This window comes from Crassostrea angulata, chromosome 5 (assembly GCF_025612915.1).
Source record: "Crassostrea angulata isolate pt1a10 chromosome 5, ASM2561291v2, whole genome shotgun sequence".
Classification (NCBI taxonomy): Eukaryota; Metazoa; Mollusca; class Bivalvia; order Ostreida; family Ostreidae; genus Magallana; species Magallana angulata.
This window is the reverse complement of record NC_069115.1, coordinates 4,433,935-4,455,040: the sequence shown is the minus strand read 5'-3', so window position 1 is coordinate 4,455,040 and position 21,106 is coordinate 4,433,935. Positions and strand designations below refer to the sequence as shown.

General features: G+C 35.0%; 4 protein-coding genes across 5 annotated transcripts; 3 read left to right on the top strand and 1 right to left on the bottom strand.

Moving 5' to 3' along the window:
* Nucleotides 1-749: 749 nt before the first annotated feature.
* LOC128183079 (uncharacterized) lies at nucleotides 750-4,371 on the bottom strand. The gene is made up of 2 exons (XM_052851936.1): nucleotides 4,288-4,371; nucleotides 750-3,191 (listed from the first exon to the last, which is right to left on the bottom strand). Exon 2 carries the CDS (start codon nucleotides 3,169-3,171, stop codon nucleotides 1,498-1,500), a length of 1,674 nt encoding a protein of 557 aa, XP_052707896.1. The 5' UTR covers nucleotides 3,172-3,191; nucleotides 4,288-4,371; the 3' UTR covers nucleotides 750-1,497.
* Nucleotides 4,372-6,346: 1,975 nt separating this feature from the next.
* Nucleotides 6,347-10,657, top strand: LOC128183092 (uncharacterized). 2 transcript variants are annotated; one of them, XM_052851956.1, is made up of 5 exons: nucleotides 6,347-6,494; nucleotides 6,789-6,881; nucleotides 7,194-7,379; nucleotides 9,510-9,606; nucleotides 9,934-10,657. In XM_052851956.1, exons 2-5 carry the CDS (start codon nucleotides 6,818-6,820, stop codon nucleotides 10,076-10,078), a joined length of 492 nt encoding a protein of 163 aa, XP_052707916.1. In that variant the 5' UTR covers nucleotides 6,347-6,494; nucleotides 6,789-6,817; the 3' UTR covers nucleotides 10,079-10,657. The 2 variants fall into 2 exon arrangements, with proteins under 2 accessions (XP_052707916.1, XP_052707917.1); XM_052851957.1 differs by lacking the exon at nucleotides 6,347-6,494 and having other exon boundaries at nucleotides 6,765-6,881.
* A 740-nt stretch (nucleotides 10,658-11,397) lies between these two features.
* LOC128183080 (C-C chemokine receptor type 8-like) lies at nucleotides 11,398-13,847 on the top strand. The gene is made up of 2 exons (XM_052851937.1): nucleotides 11,398-11,474; nucleotides 12,315-13,847. The coding sequence occupies exons 1-2, from the start codon at nucleotides 11,472-11,474 to the stop codon at nucleotides 13,419-13,421; spliced, it is 1,110 nt and encodes a 369-aa protein (XP_052707897.1). The 5' UTR covers nucleotides 11,398-11,471; the 3' UTR covers nucleotides 13,422-13,847.
* A 3,537-nt stretch (nucleotides 13,848-17,384) lies between these two features.
* Nucleotides 17,385-19,446, top strand: LOC128183648 (uncharacterized). The gene is made up of 3 exons (XM_052852750.1): nucleotides 17,385-17,691; nucleotides 17,873-19,143; nucleotides 19,225-19,446. The coding sequence occupies exons 2-3, from the start codon at nucleotides 17,911-17,913 to the stop codon at nucleotides 19,444-19,446; spliced, it is 1,455 nt and encodes a 484-aa protein (XP_052708710.1). The 5' UTR covers nucleotides 17,385-17,691; nucleotides 17,873-17,910.
* Nucleotides 19,447-21,106: the final 1,660 nt, after the last annotated feature.

The window sequence follows — 21,106 nt, the reverse complement described above, 5'->3', positions numbered from 1 at the left end:
GAATACTCTCAGACAAACAGACGGACAGACGGGCGCAGACAGACAGACAGATAGACAAAAGATAGATAGATAGATAGATAGATAGATAGATAGATAGATAGATAGATAGATAGATAGATAGATAGATAGATAAATGGATTGATAGAGATCGATTACAGATAAAGATTGATTATGAAATTTTGTTTCTTATTTCATTGAAAAATTGCTTTTGTAAATTTTATATAAAACTCTTTTCATTCGTTTGAGATAAAAGAAAATTATCACTATATGTAGTAGCTATCAATACATGTACGTGCGGCTAATCTAGAATAATGATTTCTAAAGGCTAAAAAATGAAAAACTCGCGTAAAATGATGCGCGTTAATATATCCAAGTAATCAATGGATTTTACGCACAAGTAATTAGTCACCTGGCGATGAATTTAAAAAACATTTATATAATTTAATAAATTTATTTATTCTATCACCAGTGTGTTTATTTATACATAATTATAAAAGCAATTCAAATACAGCAATTAAACTTATTGGCAAGTACACACTTCATGTATTTACATATTAATCAAAATATACAAAGTATGTAATTATAATCACATACTGAAAATATTAATAATATTTATGTGGAACAAACGGTACACCATCTCAATGTCCAATCAAACAATCCACAAAGATAGCTATGATAATATCTTAACTCATGAAAACCTTGATCAATGTAATAAAAATAGTATATGTTTTCACATCATTTTGTTAGAATATATCACACACACACAGTTTGTTTACATATGACACACACATAGAGCTTGTTTACATATAACAAACTGTATCATATAAAACACACACAGTTTGTTTACATATAATACACACACAGTGTTTACATATAATACACACACACAGTTTGTTTACATATAATACACACACAGTTTGTTTACATATAATACACAGACAGTTTGTTTACATATAATACATACACACAGTTTGTTTACATATAATACACACACACAGTTTGTTTACATATAATACACACATATTGTTTACATATAATACACACACAGTTTGTTTACATATAATACACACACACAGTTTGTTTACATATAATACATACACACAGTTTGTTTACATATAATACACACACACAGTTTGTTTACATATAATACATACACACAGTTTGTTTACATATAATACACACACACAGTTTGTTTACATATAATACACACACACAGTTTGTTTACATATAATACACACACACAGTTTGTTTACATATAATACATACACACAGTTTGTTTACATATAATACACACACACAGTTTGTTTACATATAATACACACACACAGTTTGTTTACATATAATACACACACACAGTTTGTTTACATATAATACATACACACAGTTTGTTTACATATAATACACACACACAGTTTGTTTACATATAATACATACACACAGTTTGTTTACATATAATACACACACACAGTTTGTTTACATATAATACGCACACAGTGTTTACATACAATATTGTATTTTCTTCACTTTACCTGTTCTGTACTCAGCCACAAAGAGGTTGTCTCTGGTGTCCACACATAAACCCCGTGGAGTCTGTAAATGACAGTTGTCAATGTAGCGGAGGAACTGTCCGTCCTGATCCAGGATGTGGATACGGTGGTTGTCCCAGTCTGCTGTCAGGATCCGACCCTGGCTGTCTGTTGTGATGCCGCATGGATAGAATGATCCCTTGGTAGTAGAGGGAGGACCAGTGTAGGTAAACCGGAGTTTCCCGGTCTGATTGACCACCACTACTGCACGGGCTCCATGGTCTGACACACAGATATCTAGGTTCCTGTTCTCACTGATGTATTTATTATAGTTACCAGATGAATAGAGAGGTTGTCCTTTGTCGTCGTACTGAATACTTTGTTTCTCTGTGGAGCCAGAGTAACACACAACTTTTGTTTGTTTATAATCATCACTCTCCATGACAACCAGGAGGTCACCAGAGGAGGTACTACAGACATAGTGAGGTTCCCACCCCTGTAGTCTGATCACTGTCTGTATCTGTGTATTCTTCACTATGTTCACAGTTCTATCATCGTCATCAGCATAAACTAGATCCCCACTCCTTGTCACTGCTATGTCCCATGGATCGTACCCTGACTTGGTTTGGACTGACTTCACTAGTTTCCCCTGCAGGTTGTAGAGACTCATCATCTTATTATCATAACTACAGGCCCAGATTTCTTCATCACTGGGACAAGTAACACTGGATAGTGAATATTTATACTGTGTCTGTATGGTGGAGATGATCCGTGGCTCATCAAGCAGTGGTTTGAGAGGAGAGGATCCAGCTTCTGAGGTTTCCATGGTGTAGCCATGTTCCTCTGTTGTAATGGAGAATGCTGTCAGAGAACCAAATTGTTGGTAAAATTGTTCTGGGTTAATTTTCTGAGGGGTGAAGTTTGGTAGAGAAACTGTGAGTTTAGGAGGCAATCTTCTGAATTCAGCAATCCTGGATTTGTAGGCAGAGACACGGCTGACATCACTGGAGTCCAGTAACTTCTTCAGATCTGCAATGCTCTGTGTGATTTCAGAAATGGTGTGTGTGATTTCTTCTTCCTTATTATTTAAGATAGCCAGGTGTTTGGCGTCCATTTCATCAAGATCAGATTTCAGTTTCTGTATAACGGTGTCTATTTCTCTGTGCCAGACTTCTCCATGTTTGTCTATTGCGGTTGCCAATTTCTTTGAGTTTTTATTAAGATCAGCTTTCTGAACTGTGATGTTGTTTGCAATCTCTTGATATTTTGCAATAACTGTTATATCTAATTCTTGTAAATCTGTTTGTAAATCATGTTTTTTTGCTTCAAAATAACTTATAATGTCCAGTTTTTCGTGGTTTTCGTGACTTTTAGAGGAAACACAAAGGACACAAATAGGAATGTCACACTGTTCACAATGAAGTTCACATTGTTTGGGGGAATGTTTTTGGCAATTAGGATAATTTGGACTGGATCCTCGGTCTTGAAACGGTACCACCTGATGTTTTTTTGAAAAATCCAGCATATGTTCCCCAACACAAGCTTTGCAGAGATTGGTCTGACAGAAGTCACAGTGTAGTGGGGGGACAGGAGTATCACACACATCACAACGCACCACATCCTGGGCACTGCGTCTGGGGTCCATGGTTAAGTCCTTGGTAGAGCCTGAAATATACATGTATATCATTACTTTCTACCACAATGGGGCATGCCATACAAGTTTATGATTTTATAAAGTCAAAATCCAAAACCAAACTTTTAAACAGAGTTGTTTTTCTTTTATTCATTAAAATAACTCGACTTGTACAAATAATTGAAATATTAGTATATATACTAAAATGCATTTTTTAAAAACGCATATATATACAAGTTAAACATATTTCTTAAAAACACATAAAATGATTATAATAATTGTTTTTTCGGATGTATTCGGACTGGCTAACAGTAGTCGGGTGTAAATTTTAATGATTTACTGAAATGAGTTTCCAACGATTTTTTTTCAAGATTTGAATGTTTTGTTGCGTCAGTGAATAAAATATTTAAGTTAGACCTGTTTATCTAATAATAACATGTACACTTATTGAAATATGGATGTAACATGTGCAGCTCTAGATGTAGGGGGGTACGTGGGGGGGGGGGGGGGGGGGTCGAACAGACTCCTTTGGAACAAGTTTATGTAGCAAGTAAGCGAGTGGATCAAACATCCAATTTTAATTTTAATTTAATTTTAAATATCTCTCTGACCCCCCCCCCCCCCCCCCCGATGGAAAAATTTCAGGGTCCGCAAATATGTGACACATGTACAGGGGGTATGTCTGGGGAGAACGTACATGTAGGTGTAGTAAACAACTTCAATATAACTGATGTTAAAAAAGCATACAGAACAAAGGTGAAAGGAATGTAAATGATGTGTAAAGGCTGATCTCGAAATGTGATACATTTTTATGATTTCAGTAGCATTCATATTTGTAATAACTTTGTGCGTCAGCATCCGACCCCAACATAAAATTAAGGCAAATCTATTGTAGATTTTAATGAGGTTTAGCGAATTTACATAGGGCCTCTATCATAAATATAAATGCTTATATTTCTTATATTTTAAAAAAAACTGTTTATAAATATTATGTGTCGGCACCCAACCCCCAACTTACGCTTTAAAAAACGATTGTATCTTGAATATCTGCCTTTTCTAGACAACCCTAGAGCACTTGCAAGTCAACCGATTAAAAACCCCTATAAAATCCTTAATCAAAAAACAAACCTTGACTTTATAACAAGTCGGTATAAGTCATTCCATCCAGGTCCGCTATCGTCTGCAGGTGTTTCTCTTGTCACATGATAATACGCCCTATAGTTGAAACTCACGTGATCACTTAACGTATCGGCTCCGGGTCAAAGCGGCCTCTACAGATTTCGGTCCGTCTTATAATTTGGCAAAGCTTTCCATTCTTTTTTAATTTTCATAAGAGATTTTGCACCTAGCGGCCCTACCTTAAATTGACATAATAAAGTTGAATTATACTCTTTCTAGTCTGTCAGAGAAAATGTACAAATTGCGAGTCTTAATTATCAAATTAAGGATAAATGACCGATAAAAAGATATCATTGAAAATGGCATCTACATTCAACAACGTCATGATGCGACAAAGGGAAGCAACTCTCCGATGAAAACGTCCACACTTAAAGGAAATACTTGCAATGATGAGCAGTTTTTATAAATATTTTTAAAAAATCAAACTAGTTAAGAAATCAAACAAAAGCAAAGAGGGTGTTGCAGTTCCTATGCTATTTCCCCCTAAAGGAGATGCAGATAAAATTGAAAATTCAAAGTTACAGAATTCGGTGTAAATCTTTTATTGCACGCAACGTTGTACATAAAGCAGTCTAGATTTTTATGTGGAGAGACTGTACTAATTTTTTAAGACCATGAAATAAATTTGAAAATGGTTACACAGACAAATGTGACAGATTTCATGCATCATGAGAGGGGAATACTCTTTGTTCGGCCTATCTCCTCGAAACAAAATTATTTTAATATTTACATCAAGAACCGGATAGTTTCTTAAAAGCTACTATTTTCGAATTTTGTTTTAAAGGGGCATATTTTTTTTAAAATTGAATTTTAAGACATAATATTTATACTTTCAAAATGCAAAAGCGGTTTGCTAATTTACAATACAGTTTGCTATGCCGAATTTGGTCAAGCGGTTAAGCGGATTATCCTTAAAACGCGAGAGCTTTTTTGTTAAGTTTGAATCTTGATATGTTTGGTATTCATGTTATGAATGAAATTTTTATTATCTTTTGAGAAGGTTACAAAATTAAAAAAAAATTAAAATGAATAATTTAGATTTTTAAAAAATAATTCCAAAGTACGGTTAAATTAATTTGTTCTTTCCTGCATCTGATCTCACACATCATCGTCGGATACCCACGGATGATCGCGTCTTTGACTTATCAGTGATAAGTAAAAGACGCGATCGCCCGTGGGTATCCGATAATGGGACTTCAACACAACATACAAATGTCAAGCATCTATAGCAATCAAGAAAGTGAGTGTATGTTCTTTGAAAAATCATGCCGTTAGAGATACAGAGATACATAGAGATACTATAGAGACATAAAATCGTTACAATCAAAATGAATATCAACCTTTGAACCACATGGTGTTAAATGTGACAATTTTATTGCTCTCTCATTTCCACGCGCTGGAAAGTCAAAGGTAGAATGTTATATGTTAAGCCTACTGTAAATTCCTTATAAACGCAGATATTATCCGCGTAAACTTGCGAGGAGCCCGTCTCGCGAATTTTAAAATATCGCTTGTAATTTTCGGACATATGTAAACCACATGAATATATGATACAGCATTCGCGATTAAAATTATGTTCTCGCGCTTTGATGGAACACCGTTGAATCGCGGAATTAAGTACTCGTGTAAAATAAGGAATCTACAGTATATAATATAGAACATACCCGCTATGCAAATATAGGCGTCTAAGTAATGTAATAAGTCCATATTTAGGCTTAGATTTTTAAGCGTTATGGGTTTTTAAATGTCCTTCTCGGTTTAGTTGAACTTTCCGCATTTGAGCAACACCTTCTTTATTTGAAATTTCTCTCTCTCTCTCTCTCTCTCTCTCTCTCTCTCTCTCTCTCTCTCTCTCTCTCTCTCCACATATACAAATGTATGTAAAAACAAACAATGTAAGTATGCAACATTTAAAACGTTTTGCCACTTGACCTCTCTGGCCACCTACTCCTTATAAGAAGTTGTTTCAATGGGACAGGTAGCATGTAGAGGAGAGATTAATCCGCTGGTAAAACATTAACAGAAACACAATGGGAGTATTTACCCGGCCTATTTAATTTACCGCATAGCTCCGTGAGGACTTAAACTCTGTAGATTTAATGTTAACAATTCCTATCGCTATAACTGGATTCATAACTTTCATATCTGAAACAAAGGTAAGAATGTTTTCTCATTGTACGTACAATTTATTTATCAGCTAGAATTTTAAAAAATGTATAAGTTTTGAGTTATCGAATATACGAGTATTCAACACTTTTAATTTATACATTGAATTAATTTTCAAACACTATGAGTTCATGTCTTCCTGACATTTAACAGAGAGTGTACAGGAACGGATTTAAATAATAATATTCTTTCAACATGATTCTTTCAGTAAAAGTTCGCTAGACCATCCGACCATGTATATCGTAGCTTAGCGAAAATTAACACAAACCTTTAAAATTCTGTAGATGATTACAATGTAAACGAGGACCAGAAAATGGATACATTGCGTCATCTATTAACGGCCGTATGTCTTCTGGGCTGTATCCAGCTCACATGGGGTAACACCTCTCTCTCTCTCTCTCTCTCTCTCTCTCTCTCTCTCTCTCTCTCTCTCTCTCTCTCTCGTGATCTTGTAAGATGAGGTTAAAAGATACCAATCTAAGGGAATGATATCAAAATTGATTTTATAAATTAAGTTAAATATTGTAGCATATATATCTGCAAAGTCCATTCCATTTCCTTTCTTTTCATTACCAACTACACCTGTGTACTTGTTCTATAAAAATTGTTGTATTTCAAAGCATAATCTTGACAAGTAAGAAAAAGAGGGGGAATGGTATGTATAAACATAAAATAACTTAATTTTTTAGGTACGTGCACAAAGCCGGCCCTACCGGCCAACGCTTACGCCCTGACGGAGGATAAGACGTCGTATGCCGTGGGGGACAAGTACACGATCGTTTGTCTACCCAGCTACACCCTGACTGGGGAGTCAGACCTCATCTGTCAGACGGGGGGCACCTGGTCAGCTAGCCCCCCTACCTGTTTATCAAATAGTGAGTCAATATATTTTTACCTTTTATAGTATATCAAAGTTTTGTATTTCAAGGATATTAGTGTTTCTCTCCTATACGTTGTACCATATCTCGCAAGTGTATTTGTACGCCATTTTATGTATAATTCTATGTGTTGATCACAGGTGCTTGTGGACTGGACCGTGCACTACCACCCCCCCCCCCCTTTCTATTTTTTTTTTCAAAATTTTTTTTTTATTTCTTTTATTTATTATCGTTAACAACCCCTAAGATATGTCTCCAGTCGAAAAATAAAAGAAATATCACGACTCGGTGGCATTTTATAATCACACTCGTTTCCCCTATATACTCTCTTTATATATATAGGGGAAACGAGTGTGATTGGAGACATATCTAAGGGGTTGTTAACGATAATTAATAAAAGAAATAAAAAAAGAAATTTAAAAAAAAAAATAGAAAGGGGGGGGGGGGGTGGTAGTGCACGGTCCAGTCCACAAGCACCTGTGGTGTTGATAAAATGACGTAAATGTGCACTGGCGAGAAATGGTTCTCGGTGTGAACTGGCCAGTAAGGGCTAAACAGGGTGTGCATGTGACAAATGGTATGTTTTATTATTAATATTCATTACATACTTAGTAATAACATATCGAAGACATTGTCAATACCTCAATTCAGTCACGGCATGAATGATAACGAGTGAATAACGTCAGACGTTGTTTTGTGACGTATGATTCATTCCGATAAATTATCATCTAATTCTGAAGTGGAAAAAACCAGAGGAGTTCCGACTATTGTGTGATACGGATCTATATCAACCCTGGAAGCTGATACGAGTATTATAAAATGTGTTGTGTCGCTAAAGCCAAAACACTGTTTTTATTGCTTAGTATGTAATAAATGCTTATAAATGCGATGCAAGAGAGATAACTCCTGTACTAATATTTATCAAAAAGAATAGATAATTTGCTAAAGTTACATAGGGTTGAAAATTTTCTCCTTTGATCAATAAGTATTAGTCTAAAAAATAAATATTTCTTCCACAAAAGAGCTGTTCAGTGTATACATGCACATATATTCTTTTTATTTTTGCTGTTGTTTTTACGTACACAAATTGTACTTTTTAGGTGTAATCTACGTAAGGCCAAAAAAAAAATTATTCCTGTTTCCTGTCGCCCGACCGACCCTATCTTTTACCTTCCGACCCTAAAAGTTTTTTTTGTGATCATGATGGTGATCGGTAACTTCGCCAGAATTTCCTCAAAAACAGTAGTGAAAGTGCCCGGTCTTCTAAATTCACAATCGTGTAAATTGACCTCACTGGCAAAATAATGATAGTAAACTAATATACAGACATTTTTACTGCATAAATTAACCTTGTGGTTATATTATAACTTGCAACTATCTTATTTTCAGGGTTTATAAATACGGGTGATGCAACAACATACTCTGCATTGGATATTACAAAAACGATGTTTATTAATTTGAATCCTGATATATAACAGTTAGTTAATAACCTGTTATTAGTTAATAACTGCAATAAATTTTAAAATTATCATAAAACTGCTGTCTATATTATCTTGAAAATTAAACAGATCCTCTACATAATAACGTACGATAGTAAGTGGGTCAAAGGGTTGGACTAATACCCCAAATACACGAAAGTACAGACACTGATTTGATATTGACATTAAGCTTAAACAAAACAGAAATATTTATCCAGAAAAGGATAAATACTTTCATACACATGTAGATTAAATTTTGCAAATAATATTAGTTTTTATTTTTAATTTAAATTTTTTTTTTCGATGCAGATTGTTTTCTATACTTTACATGCATAATAATACATAGACCTTTGGAAATTTTGAATCATCATTAACATACTGTGCACTGTGAACATTCTTAAAGTTTTTAAAAATAAAATATTTTTTAAAAATAAAATTTTTTTCCTACCTACCTACCCTAATTTTTTTGGTCAGGTGACAGGAAACATGAATATTTTTTTTTTTGGCCTAATTGTAGTCCCAGTGTGAGGTGCATACCTTACCTTTCACGTGTTATTAGTACAAAATGTACATATCATACATTTAGATATGTATAGTACATATCTTACCTGCCAGGTGTTTAGTAAACACCTCACCTCTCACCTTACAGGTGCGGTGGACCTGCCCTGGTACGTGTTACTGCTGTGTGTGGTGGCCGGGCTCATCCTCATACCCTGCTGTCTACCCAGGATTATTTTCTGCTGCTTGTAAGTCAGTTAAAACCTAACGACCACATGTACATGTAAATGCATACATGTAATTTAAAAATTCAAACAGCAATAACCAAATATTTGCTGAATAACAAACTTTTCTTGGACATTATTACTGTAAAACTCAGATATGTAGGAATATACAAAAGTCATGCATAATTAATTAATTATATACCTACAAAACACTTCGTAAGATGGATTTTGGTATATCTTTTTATTACTTATTCACACATTTCATGCATCGTCATAGAAGGCGTGGCATTCTGAAAAATGAGTCATTATCTAAATACATTTAATTAATGTTCGTTTTTACATTGTATACAGAAACAAGAAGAAGAAAGAGGAGCCGGACGACGAGAAAGCCCTGTACGCGGGGGGTCAGAAAGGAGGGGGCATGTGGAGGAGTGGCCACGCTAACCCAGTCACGCCCATCACCGACAGCGGCAAACACAAGCTCTCTCACATGTGAAGGGGCGGGGCAAATGTCAGCACGTGACATTTGATTCACATATTGTCAGCAGAGGCGGGCAAATAACACATCATAAGAAAAACCCGAACTTTTCATTAAGATATAATTTATGATAACTTCAGAATGTATTATGATTTTATTTATCAATCATATAACTTTTGAATTTTTGTAATATGTCTAAGTATCGTACATTTTTATGTTCTTCTTTAGTGTGTTTCTATATTTCCCGATAGTTCCTTATTTTGTATGAATTATTAATATATATAGATATCCGCAGGCGGATTTCTATAATCCAACCAACATTATGTATTTGTAATGACGTTTTTTTTTAACTCAATACACGATAATATTATCAAGGTATCAATTTTCTTCAATTTTATTTATTCCAAGTACGTTTATGTTTACATTTATATGTCCATGCTATAGATAATAAAACGAAGTTCTTTTTCATTGAATGTTTGAGTAAATTGAAAATGTTTAAAAAGTACATACTTGCACTTTGATTTTGAACGAAAAATCCAACTCTAAGACTACAACATTTTCATCATTGCAATTAAACTTGTTCATCAATAATCAGAATCAGAGTTGTTTTATGTGTAAAAACTAAAAAAAATCACCCTGAACACATTTAGTATTATACTCTTTATAAAATGTCTTGCATTGTATAATATATCTGCTAAAGCAAATAGTTATTATAACGAAAAAAAACCAAAAAAAAACCCCCAAACAAACAAAAAAAAGGTGAAAAATTCAGCGATAGAACACAGCGAGGTTCATCAGGATGATGTTCAGTGGTGATGATGTTCAGTGGTGATGATGTTCTGTGGTGATGATGTTCTGTGGTGATGATGTTCAGTGGTGATTATGTTCAGTGGTGATGATGTTCTGTGGTGATGATGTTCAATGTAGAACTTCTTTGTTTACGTACGTTTATTTTGTTCAGCATCTTCTGAACCCACAAATGTAGCGGCATATTATATCACAACGTGAAAGACTCGGCGTCAGTAATCATCGTTACTTCAAGCCTTTTTGCATCAATTTCTGTAAGACTCATATATCTATATTACAACTAACCCCATTCCCTCCTTAACCAATAGTTATACACCATGAAGTTAAGTAGGTCAAAGTTAGATTAACTTATTAGTTTTCATCAGCTATCAAAAAATGCAAATTTCTTTTTCTCCTCTAACGATATTGATATCGTGGACGCGCATAGATCATCGTTGGAGTTATGCTATAATTTATGTACCATTAATTCTAGCATTAATTAACTAAGATAACAATATAGTTTATCAATTTGGTTCTCTGAACTAGTTCTCCTCAACAATACAGACGGTCACTTCACCGCGGCGTACAAACTGTTGACATCTGTTAAATTCACGGCTATATTAACATGGTAAGGAAGAGTTTTGCTTTTATTACATCTTTATTTGTTTTTTCAAACGTGGTTAAAGCTTTTTAATTTTTTTAATATTTTTATCAGATTGTATCACTTTAAAATATATTTATAACAAAATAAGATGAAAATACAATTATGTAATAATTGCTTACTAATATGTCTTAAAGTAAAATATAAATAAATAAATAAATGAAATAAAATTCTACTACTTTAACGGGGAAAAAAAGCGATATTTATAAATCCCGACTCTTGTATCAAAAATACCTTACCTGTTAATACGTGTAGATGTTATATGCGATATGATTGAACGAGAAAATGAAAATTGAAACCCAAACAAAACGGAAGTCAGTAAAAACAAAAACACTACGAATGTACATGATAAAAAGACTATAAGTTTAGTTCTATTTCTTTTAACCAAATAAAATTTGCAAAGCTTTGAATTAATAAGAAATCCCAAAATCTATAAAATAAAGAACACAAGGACCACTTTGCAACATATATTTATTTCTTACAGTTGTTTTATTATTATATACTAGGACTTTCATTTCGTTTAAAAAAAAGGTTTGGGTTCTTTTTTTAAATTAAACACAATAACCCCATATCTGATTCGAATATGGAACATTTTTTCTTCTGGCAGTTATATAGTTACATATGTATCTCTTACACCAATTTCAAATATCGATTTCCATCGCAATTTCTCGGGCATTTCCGGTGTTTGTGAAATGGTGGAGGGCCGTCCATGGCGCAATTGTACTTTTGTCGGAAACGTCCTAGAAGCTGCAGTGCCTGTCAAACTGTGTATGTTTGTAGATAATCTAGCTTGGTATTTTCTTTCAGGTTAACATTGCAGCATTGGTAAACGTCACAATGTCAGTACCAACGAGAAATACAACTGACAATATCACCACCAAAAACAACACCTACCCTTATCACAAATTGGACCGTACCCCGGTCATCACTTCCGTTTCCGTTATCAGCGTCCTGGCTGTCGTCTCCAACCTGACCCTGTTGTTCGTCATTATTTCCCGGAAACAGCTTCGCTCCAACGTGTTCCTGTGGAATGTGGCTGGCATGTGTGTCTCTAATCTGCTCTTCGGCACAATTACCAATGCGCTTGGTGACAGTCGTTTCATTTACAAGGAATGGCTCCACGGGACCATCCTCTGTAAAGTGTTTTCTGTGTTTGACCTAACTTCGACGCACATCATGAGCATGATCCAGATTACCATAGTAATCAGCCTCTTTTTGAAAGTAAAGCTGTCCCTTTCACCGCCCTCCGATATCACTTCACGCATCTGGACCATTCTCCCTTACATTCTGTTTTCTTTACCCTGGCTCGGTGAAGTAGCATTAATACCAGTGGTTATCTTGGGGGAAATGAACGATTTGCCAGATTACGCAAAGAAATACGGCTCATTAATGTGTTTCCATTTTCTTGAGAAAAACACCCGACAAGCCGGTGTTGTATTGGTCAACATTTTCTTCTTCATAATCCTTGTTCTCAGCATTGCAGTATTCCTATATTACCGCTTCAAAAAAGCTTCTTACGATCGCCTGCTGGCAGATGACGCAATGCGTCAGGACGAAACGTTGCGTTCCATGTTAATAGCGTCTCTTGCGTCAACAGGCATGTTTTGCCTGTTGTTTGCACCGTTTGTGTATATGATGTTGCATTTGGTTTTCTGTAGGAGTTCCTGGTGCCGGCCCAACATAAGGTTATTTGACGCCTTCTACGTAACCGGATGCGTCACGTACGCCGCGACGCCTCTCGCTTGGTTCATGCACAACGACATCAAGTGCGTCTTTGTTGAAGTCTTAGACAAAGTAAAGGGAAAGTTGCGGTCTACACTGACTCTGTGTAGCGGCTGCTGTAGAACTAAGCTGGAGTCCATCACTGTAGAATGGAACCCGAAACAGAGCGATGTAATGAACCAAGACAAGTAATAATCCAGCAGCAAAGAGAATGGTCGAAAACAAACCGAAATAATGATACCCGACACTCGAAGTTACCGATGTATTGGAACACTACACGAAAACAAACCAATGTAATGAAAAAAAAAACGAGTTACAATCAAGCTTAGAGAGAGAGAAAAAAGAATGAACACTGGAGATAATAAGGAGTAAACAGTGCACAGCAGATATTTGTAATAAACGGGGAAAAAATGGATATCAACTTTTTTGTGCTGCAAATTTTATGTACAGAGAAAATATGAAATATATAATGTTGTGAATAACACATTTAATGCTGTATAATTAAACTTCAAATCTTATGAAAGGTCAAAATATAAACATAAAACAAGTGTATATACGAATACTGTCATAAAAATTGAAGAGAAAATTCAGCTCAGACAATTTTGCGCAAAAACTGTAAAATTATTTTCCCTTAACTTAAATGTTTAAAGTATGAACTCTGCAAAAATAACGCTCTGTGAAATCTAAAAATTCTCAATTTATCGCTAAACTTAAAGGGAAATGGTGACGCACAAACCCATGATTCACCAAAAATCGAATTTTTACACGATTTTCACATTTTATATATCATTTGAAAAAAATGAACCTTTGAAAAATTACGGTGTTCAAAAGTAAAATAGTCAATTTAAAAAGAGAAAAGTAGAATTACACGTTGGGCCAACACAAAAATACTGAGTTTTCTTTCCGCTTCATAGCCAAGCAAGCGCAGGGGAATGTAAATACTGCAGCGAGGCATACATCATGAGCCAGAAACATATCATTGAAACATGATGTCTTCAAGAACTATATATTTTTCACAAATGCATTCTCTTTAAATGCAAATTTCTTAGCACGGTCATCGAATAGCTTCAAATTCAAATTCTTTTTTCAGTGTCTCAATCCCACCCTAACTATTTTTAGACAGAAAAAGCAATCACGTGACACTAAACCAATGTCCAAAACTACTCGGTTTGTTACAATTTCCGGATGAGTTTTAATGACGTGTACAGGCACGTAGCATCAGTGGGGGGGGGGGGGGGGGGGGGGGGGCAGGGGGGCCTGCCCCCCCCCCCCCCCCCACTTTTTCTCGCAGCAACAATTTTTTTAAAATTTGCATATAAAAAAATGTATTATAATGGAGTTGGCCCCCCCCCCCCACCTTTTTGGAAGTTAGTAAAAAAATTGATATGAAAATAAGGAAATGAGTAGTCAATTTGAAGTTGCCGCCCCCCCCCCCCCCCCCCCCCCCCCACGGATTAGGAAATTCATGATTTGGAGGTCAAAATTTTTGGTAGGGAAGAATTTTTTTTTGGAAGTATAGTTGAGCCTACCCCCCCCCCCCCTCCCCCCCCCCTCCCACGGATTAGGATTTTGAAGAGTTTTGGAAACTTTAAATTTTCCCCCTTTTTTTTTTTATTTTTTTGCTTGTCAAAATTAAAATTTTTGGATGGGTCTGGCCCCCCCACTTTCAAAAACGATGCTACGTGCCTGGTGTAAATTAATAAGTGATGGGGTATGATGCGCAAAACCTTCCGTATGATAAAATCTCGAGTAGCTCGTTTTAATTAAAAAGTTAAATATCTATTTTGAGTCACCGTGCCACTTTGATATTTATAGACATTCCATACAAAAAATATCGCTAGCCCAGCCTTGGCTATAAAAAAAAAAGAAGACAACAAAGTATATTAACTTGTTGAAGAAAAAAATTATTATAAACTTACTTTTTCCATCAATACATCATCTTGTTATAATAAGATGATCCACCGAATATTTTAACTTTCGTTTGCCATGAGTCTTATTTAAAATAACGTTTCAAGGTCGTACAAAGTATGAACATTTCCTACATTTAGAGTTAAGACGTTCATTTGTGATGTGTATGATCCTGTATATGTTGTTATTCAAAATCATGTGATGTAAATACAATTTCTAAATTCGAGTCAATATGATATACATTTTCAATTCCGAAACATATTTAACACGCAAACGCGAGCTTATTATTGCAGTAAAAAGATTCAAACTTTTAGTACATGGACAACTTTTATTCTTTTATTGAACTGTATTTAACATAACCCACTTTTTACTCAATCAGCAATCGCTAAATATTCTATCCAGTGATGTTTTAAGGAAAATGGTTTAGAATTTCTCTAAGTTCACAGCGACGTCACATTTCCGATTGACAGCTTATGGAGCCGTAAACAAAAGTGAGATTATTTTTTATTAGCGCAGAACTTTTAATCAGCAAAATAAGAAGTGGGTTATGCTCTAAGTTAAGGTTAGATCGTATTGAAAAAGCCAATAATTTGGTTTTCATGACAATAGAATCTGAAATATAATATTTTACCGAGAATACTGGGTGTGTGTGGGTAACTCTGTATAATTCGATGGTCAGTGGAATTTTTAATGTAATTTACATCTTCTAACAGGTGTGCTAATCTTAATTACATTCAGCGCTGAAAAGTTTATCTTAATTGATTCAGATAAAACGCAATAGATAAGCATATAATGATGACAAACAACGCACGCTTAACAGACAGGTTTCAAATCAATACGATTCATATCAAAGTGATCCACCTTAAACAACAAATAAAACTAACAAACAAACCAATGCCAGTTACACACAAACATTTGAATGGATTTATTTCCCCATAAATCCATTAATTTATCCTATGACAATATAGGAATTCTATTTCATGCCTCAATAAACACAAAAGAAAAAAGAATATATACCGAATTCGCTATACATTGTAATTATTATTGTAAAAGAATTGTGGATTAGGGGAAGTAACTCTGGTCTGTAGGACTTCGCTCTATCCGCGTTTTACTATATATATATATATATATATATATATATATATATATATATATATATATATATATATATATATATATATATATATATATATATATCTTTAATTTCTTTCATTATAGGTCAACTATGCGCAAAAATGAAGACAGTCACTCCTACCCTTCCCAAAAAATCATTTCTCTAAAACAATGTTGAATTTACGGATTGCATTTATCAGTTTAATTAAACTACAGTCGGTCAATACTGGCCACATCACTTACCATAGAAATAACACGTAAGTTACCTGTAACCGAACAAGTTACCGACGAAATGTCTTTCTTGTTCACTTAATGTTTTTAGCTACAACCCACGAATGTAATGTTCTATGAAATATACGTTCTATGAAATATCTATGAAACGTCGAGTGACAAATAAGAATCTGCGATCATATTTTAATGATTACCCTCTCTCTCTCTCTCTCTCTCTCTCTCTCTCTCTCTCTCTCTCTCTGTGTTGTTGTGTGATATGCATGGATTCCTATGAAGAGGAAAAGAAAGTAAAGAATGGAAACAGCACAGTATGTACGGATTCTAGTCAAGTGGTAAGGATGGTAAAGGAAGGAAACGATACACTGCAGTACATTAATAACACCGGTGGAGTTGTTATAATTGGCCAGATGATAAGGCACGACCAAATACAGATAGATGCTGGCCCCACCAAGGGAGATGTCTTAGTACAACATATATATTTCTCCAAAATTCTCCATATCAGCTAAAGTGATTTTATGGGATATTGGTACTAATACGCAGGGTACTGAAAACTCTCTCTCTCTCTCTCTCTCTCTCTCTCTCTCTCTCTCTCTCTCTCTGCTCATATCAAGTGTATTTAGAAACCAACAAATACTGTACAGAGTAGCTGCGTGCGAAAGGCAGTCATAATAGCAAACGCTGTATAATGCGTTGAATAATATTATCTGTAAATTCTGATACACACTGACAAGATAACTTTAAACTAAATCTATATATGGATGTTATCAAGATCATAAGTAACACTCCCTTTAAATGCCCTAAATTATTCTTTTTAATTTTTACGTTGCTTAGAAGAAAGATAATATTTCATATAATAAGAGGTTTCTGACTCTCTCGGAACAAATTCAATAAAACATTTTTTTTCACCTTCAGGACGTAATTCAAGGTCAACTTACAATGCTCAAGGACTCCATAGAATTAGAAACTGAAATGAATATATAAAGGAGAGCGAAACCAAAAGCGAATACTGTAACAAAAAAATGACATAACATGGACTTTTTAAAAACCACTCGTCCATATCTTAACAAAATATTTAACCTTGTGCATTGTGTGAGAATCACAATGTCAACGTCTGAACTCAGATACATGTACTGAGGTAGGAGAAGAAAAAAAAGCATTTTATCTGAAACCAGTGGCGGTGGATAGATCTATGTGTTTAAACAGACCACAGGTTAGTGTATTAAAATAAGGCAGATAATATTAATGTTTTTACGTGCTGATGAAAACCATTTAATTAATAAAGTATGTATTTTATGGTTCATGATTTATATAACATCATTATGGACAAATCTATGATGTTTTTAGGTATTCTGAAGATCCAATCCTTTAACTAGCGGTTCTTCATTTTTCAGATTCCTTTTATCCATAGTTTACATTTAGGTCCATAGCCATGGATACGCTGGGCAGCCCCCAGGCCGTTGTCCGTTGTTCCTTGTGTCAAGCTTGTATGGCTACCATAAACTGTAAATATTGCCACCTCAATATGTGCAAAGATTGCGCGGATAAGCACATGACGGAACATAAAGTTGAATCAGCCAATCAGAATCGTTCCTCTCTGATGTATCCCAAATGCCAAACACACGTGAATGTACATTGTATGCTTCATTGTGGACACTGTGGTATTTATATCTGCGGGCAGTGTATCTCCTCCAAGAAACATCAAAATCATGATGTTATCGGTATTTTGGAAAACATTAAGAAAGTGAAAAAGCGGGCAACGCAAAGAGATTTAGTGGAGTTGGAACAATCTCTTTTCCCCATATATCGAGAAATTGCATCAGACATTAAAGCAAAGAAATATGATCTACATAGGAATTCACGAGAGTTGACAACATTTATTGACAAACAGGGGGAGGGCTTACACAGAGAAATAGACAAAATAATAGCTATATGGAAGGAAAAACTCGCTGAAACGGATTCAAATTATCAGGCTTGTCTCGGTAAACAGGAAGCTGAAATCACACGTACAATTTCTGAAATCACACAGAACGTTGCTGATTTAAAGAAAATTCTCGATTCTAATGATGTCCCCCTACTGTTAAGATATACATACAAGAACGCTGAATTCAAAGAATTACCCCCCAAAATCACAGTTACTTTACCCAAATTCACACCTCGAGAAATCCACTCAAAAAGAATTAGTGAACTGTTTGGTTCCCTGTCAGCATTATCATTCACAACAGTAGCAGTAATGCATTCTTACAACAATTTGACCCAAGAAATTAAGACTTCTTTCCCTGAAAACTTAGATATAGAAATACCCAATGCTGTAACAGTCATTAACACGGGGTACGAAAACATATACAGTGTGTCATGCTTGAATGATAGGGAACTATGGACATGTGGTGATGACAAAATCATGAAACTCTTCAATCTTCGAGGAGAACTAGTTACTAGTAAGTCCATTCCAACCAATTCAGGGAACAAGCCATCTGACATAGCAGTGACAAGGAGTGGAGACATAGTGTATACTGATTTCAAAGACAGAACTGTAAACATAGTGAAGAATGAACAGATACAACCAATCAGACTACGGGATTGGCGACCACGTGGTGTCTGTAGTACCTCCTCTGGTGACCTCCTGGTTATCACAATTAGCGATGATGATGAGCAAACAAAAGTTGTTTGAGTCCGAGCGTTAGTGGTGGTCAATCAGGTAGGCAAATTCAGATTTGCATACACGGGTCTACCCTCTACTACCAAGGTATTCTATCCACGCTGCATTACCACAGACGGCCAGGGTCGGATCCTGACAGCTGACAAACATCTCCGAATCCACATCCTGGATCAGGACGGACAGTTCCTCCGACTGATGGAATACCTTGATCTCCACGACCCCCGCTGTTTGTGCGTGGACAGCAAAGACAATCTCTATGTGACCGAATGCCGCACAGGGGAAGTGAAGAGAATCCAAAACTACATGTGAGAAACTGTGTTGGTTTTGAGTTGTTCCTGTTCTAAACGGAAAAAAAGAAGAAATAAACATGCTGTTGTTGAACTCTATGCCGACAACCGGATTGTTTAAGATAACAATGTATATTGACTGAAATAGAAAGTAAAAGAACGAGTATCTATAACAAATAAACAAATGGATTACTACATGTATATAACGCATGCTTCGTAATGATTTTGTTAAAAGTTGTAATTTACCTGCTATATCCTTAAATCAAAAAGTTATGGTGAGATTTCCTCATCAAAATCGTCCTTTTGTTATCTTTATTGTTCATCCCCTCCAGAACCACTAGATACAACCAAACTCGGCAATAGCTTCTTTGAGTGAACGGTTTTCATCTCCAAACAAAGAACCACGTCCTCTTTATTGGGAAAATAAAATGAGAATTAAAAAGTGTGTTTAAAATTCCTTTAGCCAAGAACCAAATAATCTGCGTTTATTTGATTATACGCTGGTTAATACCTGGTTAATTTAATAAAACACTGTTGTGTCATCTTTATTTTGTACAATTCAAAATAAATGAAAAGAGAGCAACATGTAGTTTGAACTGTTTTAAATTCAATTTATTGTATTTTCAATCAAAAATTCATGAATGACTTGGCGGGACGTCAGTTAATAGAAATAATGTATACTAGCAGTTAATGTAAAACAACATTTAAAGCATTGAATGATGCATGAAGCAAACAATTAAGCTTTTTTTGTGGATCGTTTTCAAGTTCATGTACACCATTTATAACTGGGGCCAGAGAGAGGCCAAAGCAGGCATACAGCACAGGTTCCAATAATTAATCTCGCACAGAAAATATATGAGCCATCTCTGAAAGTGAATCGAAGTCACAATCTGTTGAAATGTTATAAAAGGAAGGTACATTTTGTTTTGAAATACCACATCCATTTTGGACTGTATGGGGACAAATATGAAAACATAAAAAACATAAAATCAAGTTTGGGTATGCAATACGAATATCAAGATGTTTTTGCCAATATACATATATAAAGGGACACAATGTGATAAAAACAAAAACAAACAAATAAACGCATAAATAAAAAACAATCCCCCCAACTACCCCACCCCCCCCCCAAAAAAAAAAACCAAAAAAAAAAAACCAAGGCACGGAAAATCAAAACCAAAATAGAATTGAGGTGGGGCCTAAAATTTAAAGAAAACAATCCTAACTGGCTTTAATTTCCAAAAGAAAATTTCAAAACGTCAATACATGCACACTATAATTATATTTACAGAATCCTGTTTCAATGTGTTGTATAATTAAAAGTACTGTATGCAGGAACATATTTGCCCCCGTTTTATTTTCGCTCATTACGTCTTAAATTTTGTTGTCTGCAGCGAATTCCATTCTTGCAGTTAATATTTTTTTAACTCAATTGCATCTGGGCGAATTCAAGACGGGGCAAATCGTTTGCAAGTGTAGAAGGGCGAAAATAAAACGTTGCGAAAATAACCCTGTATATAACATAGATATGGTTCGGCAGCAGTTTTAATTATCACTATCAAATAAGAAAGTTCATCGTGGGAGTTTGTCATTAGGAGTTAGCGAATACACAACAAGGAAGAGTTACAGTTGGTTACCTAGATATATCCGTGTGTCCTAATTTACTAACAAGGTCTCAGTGA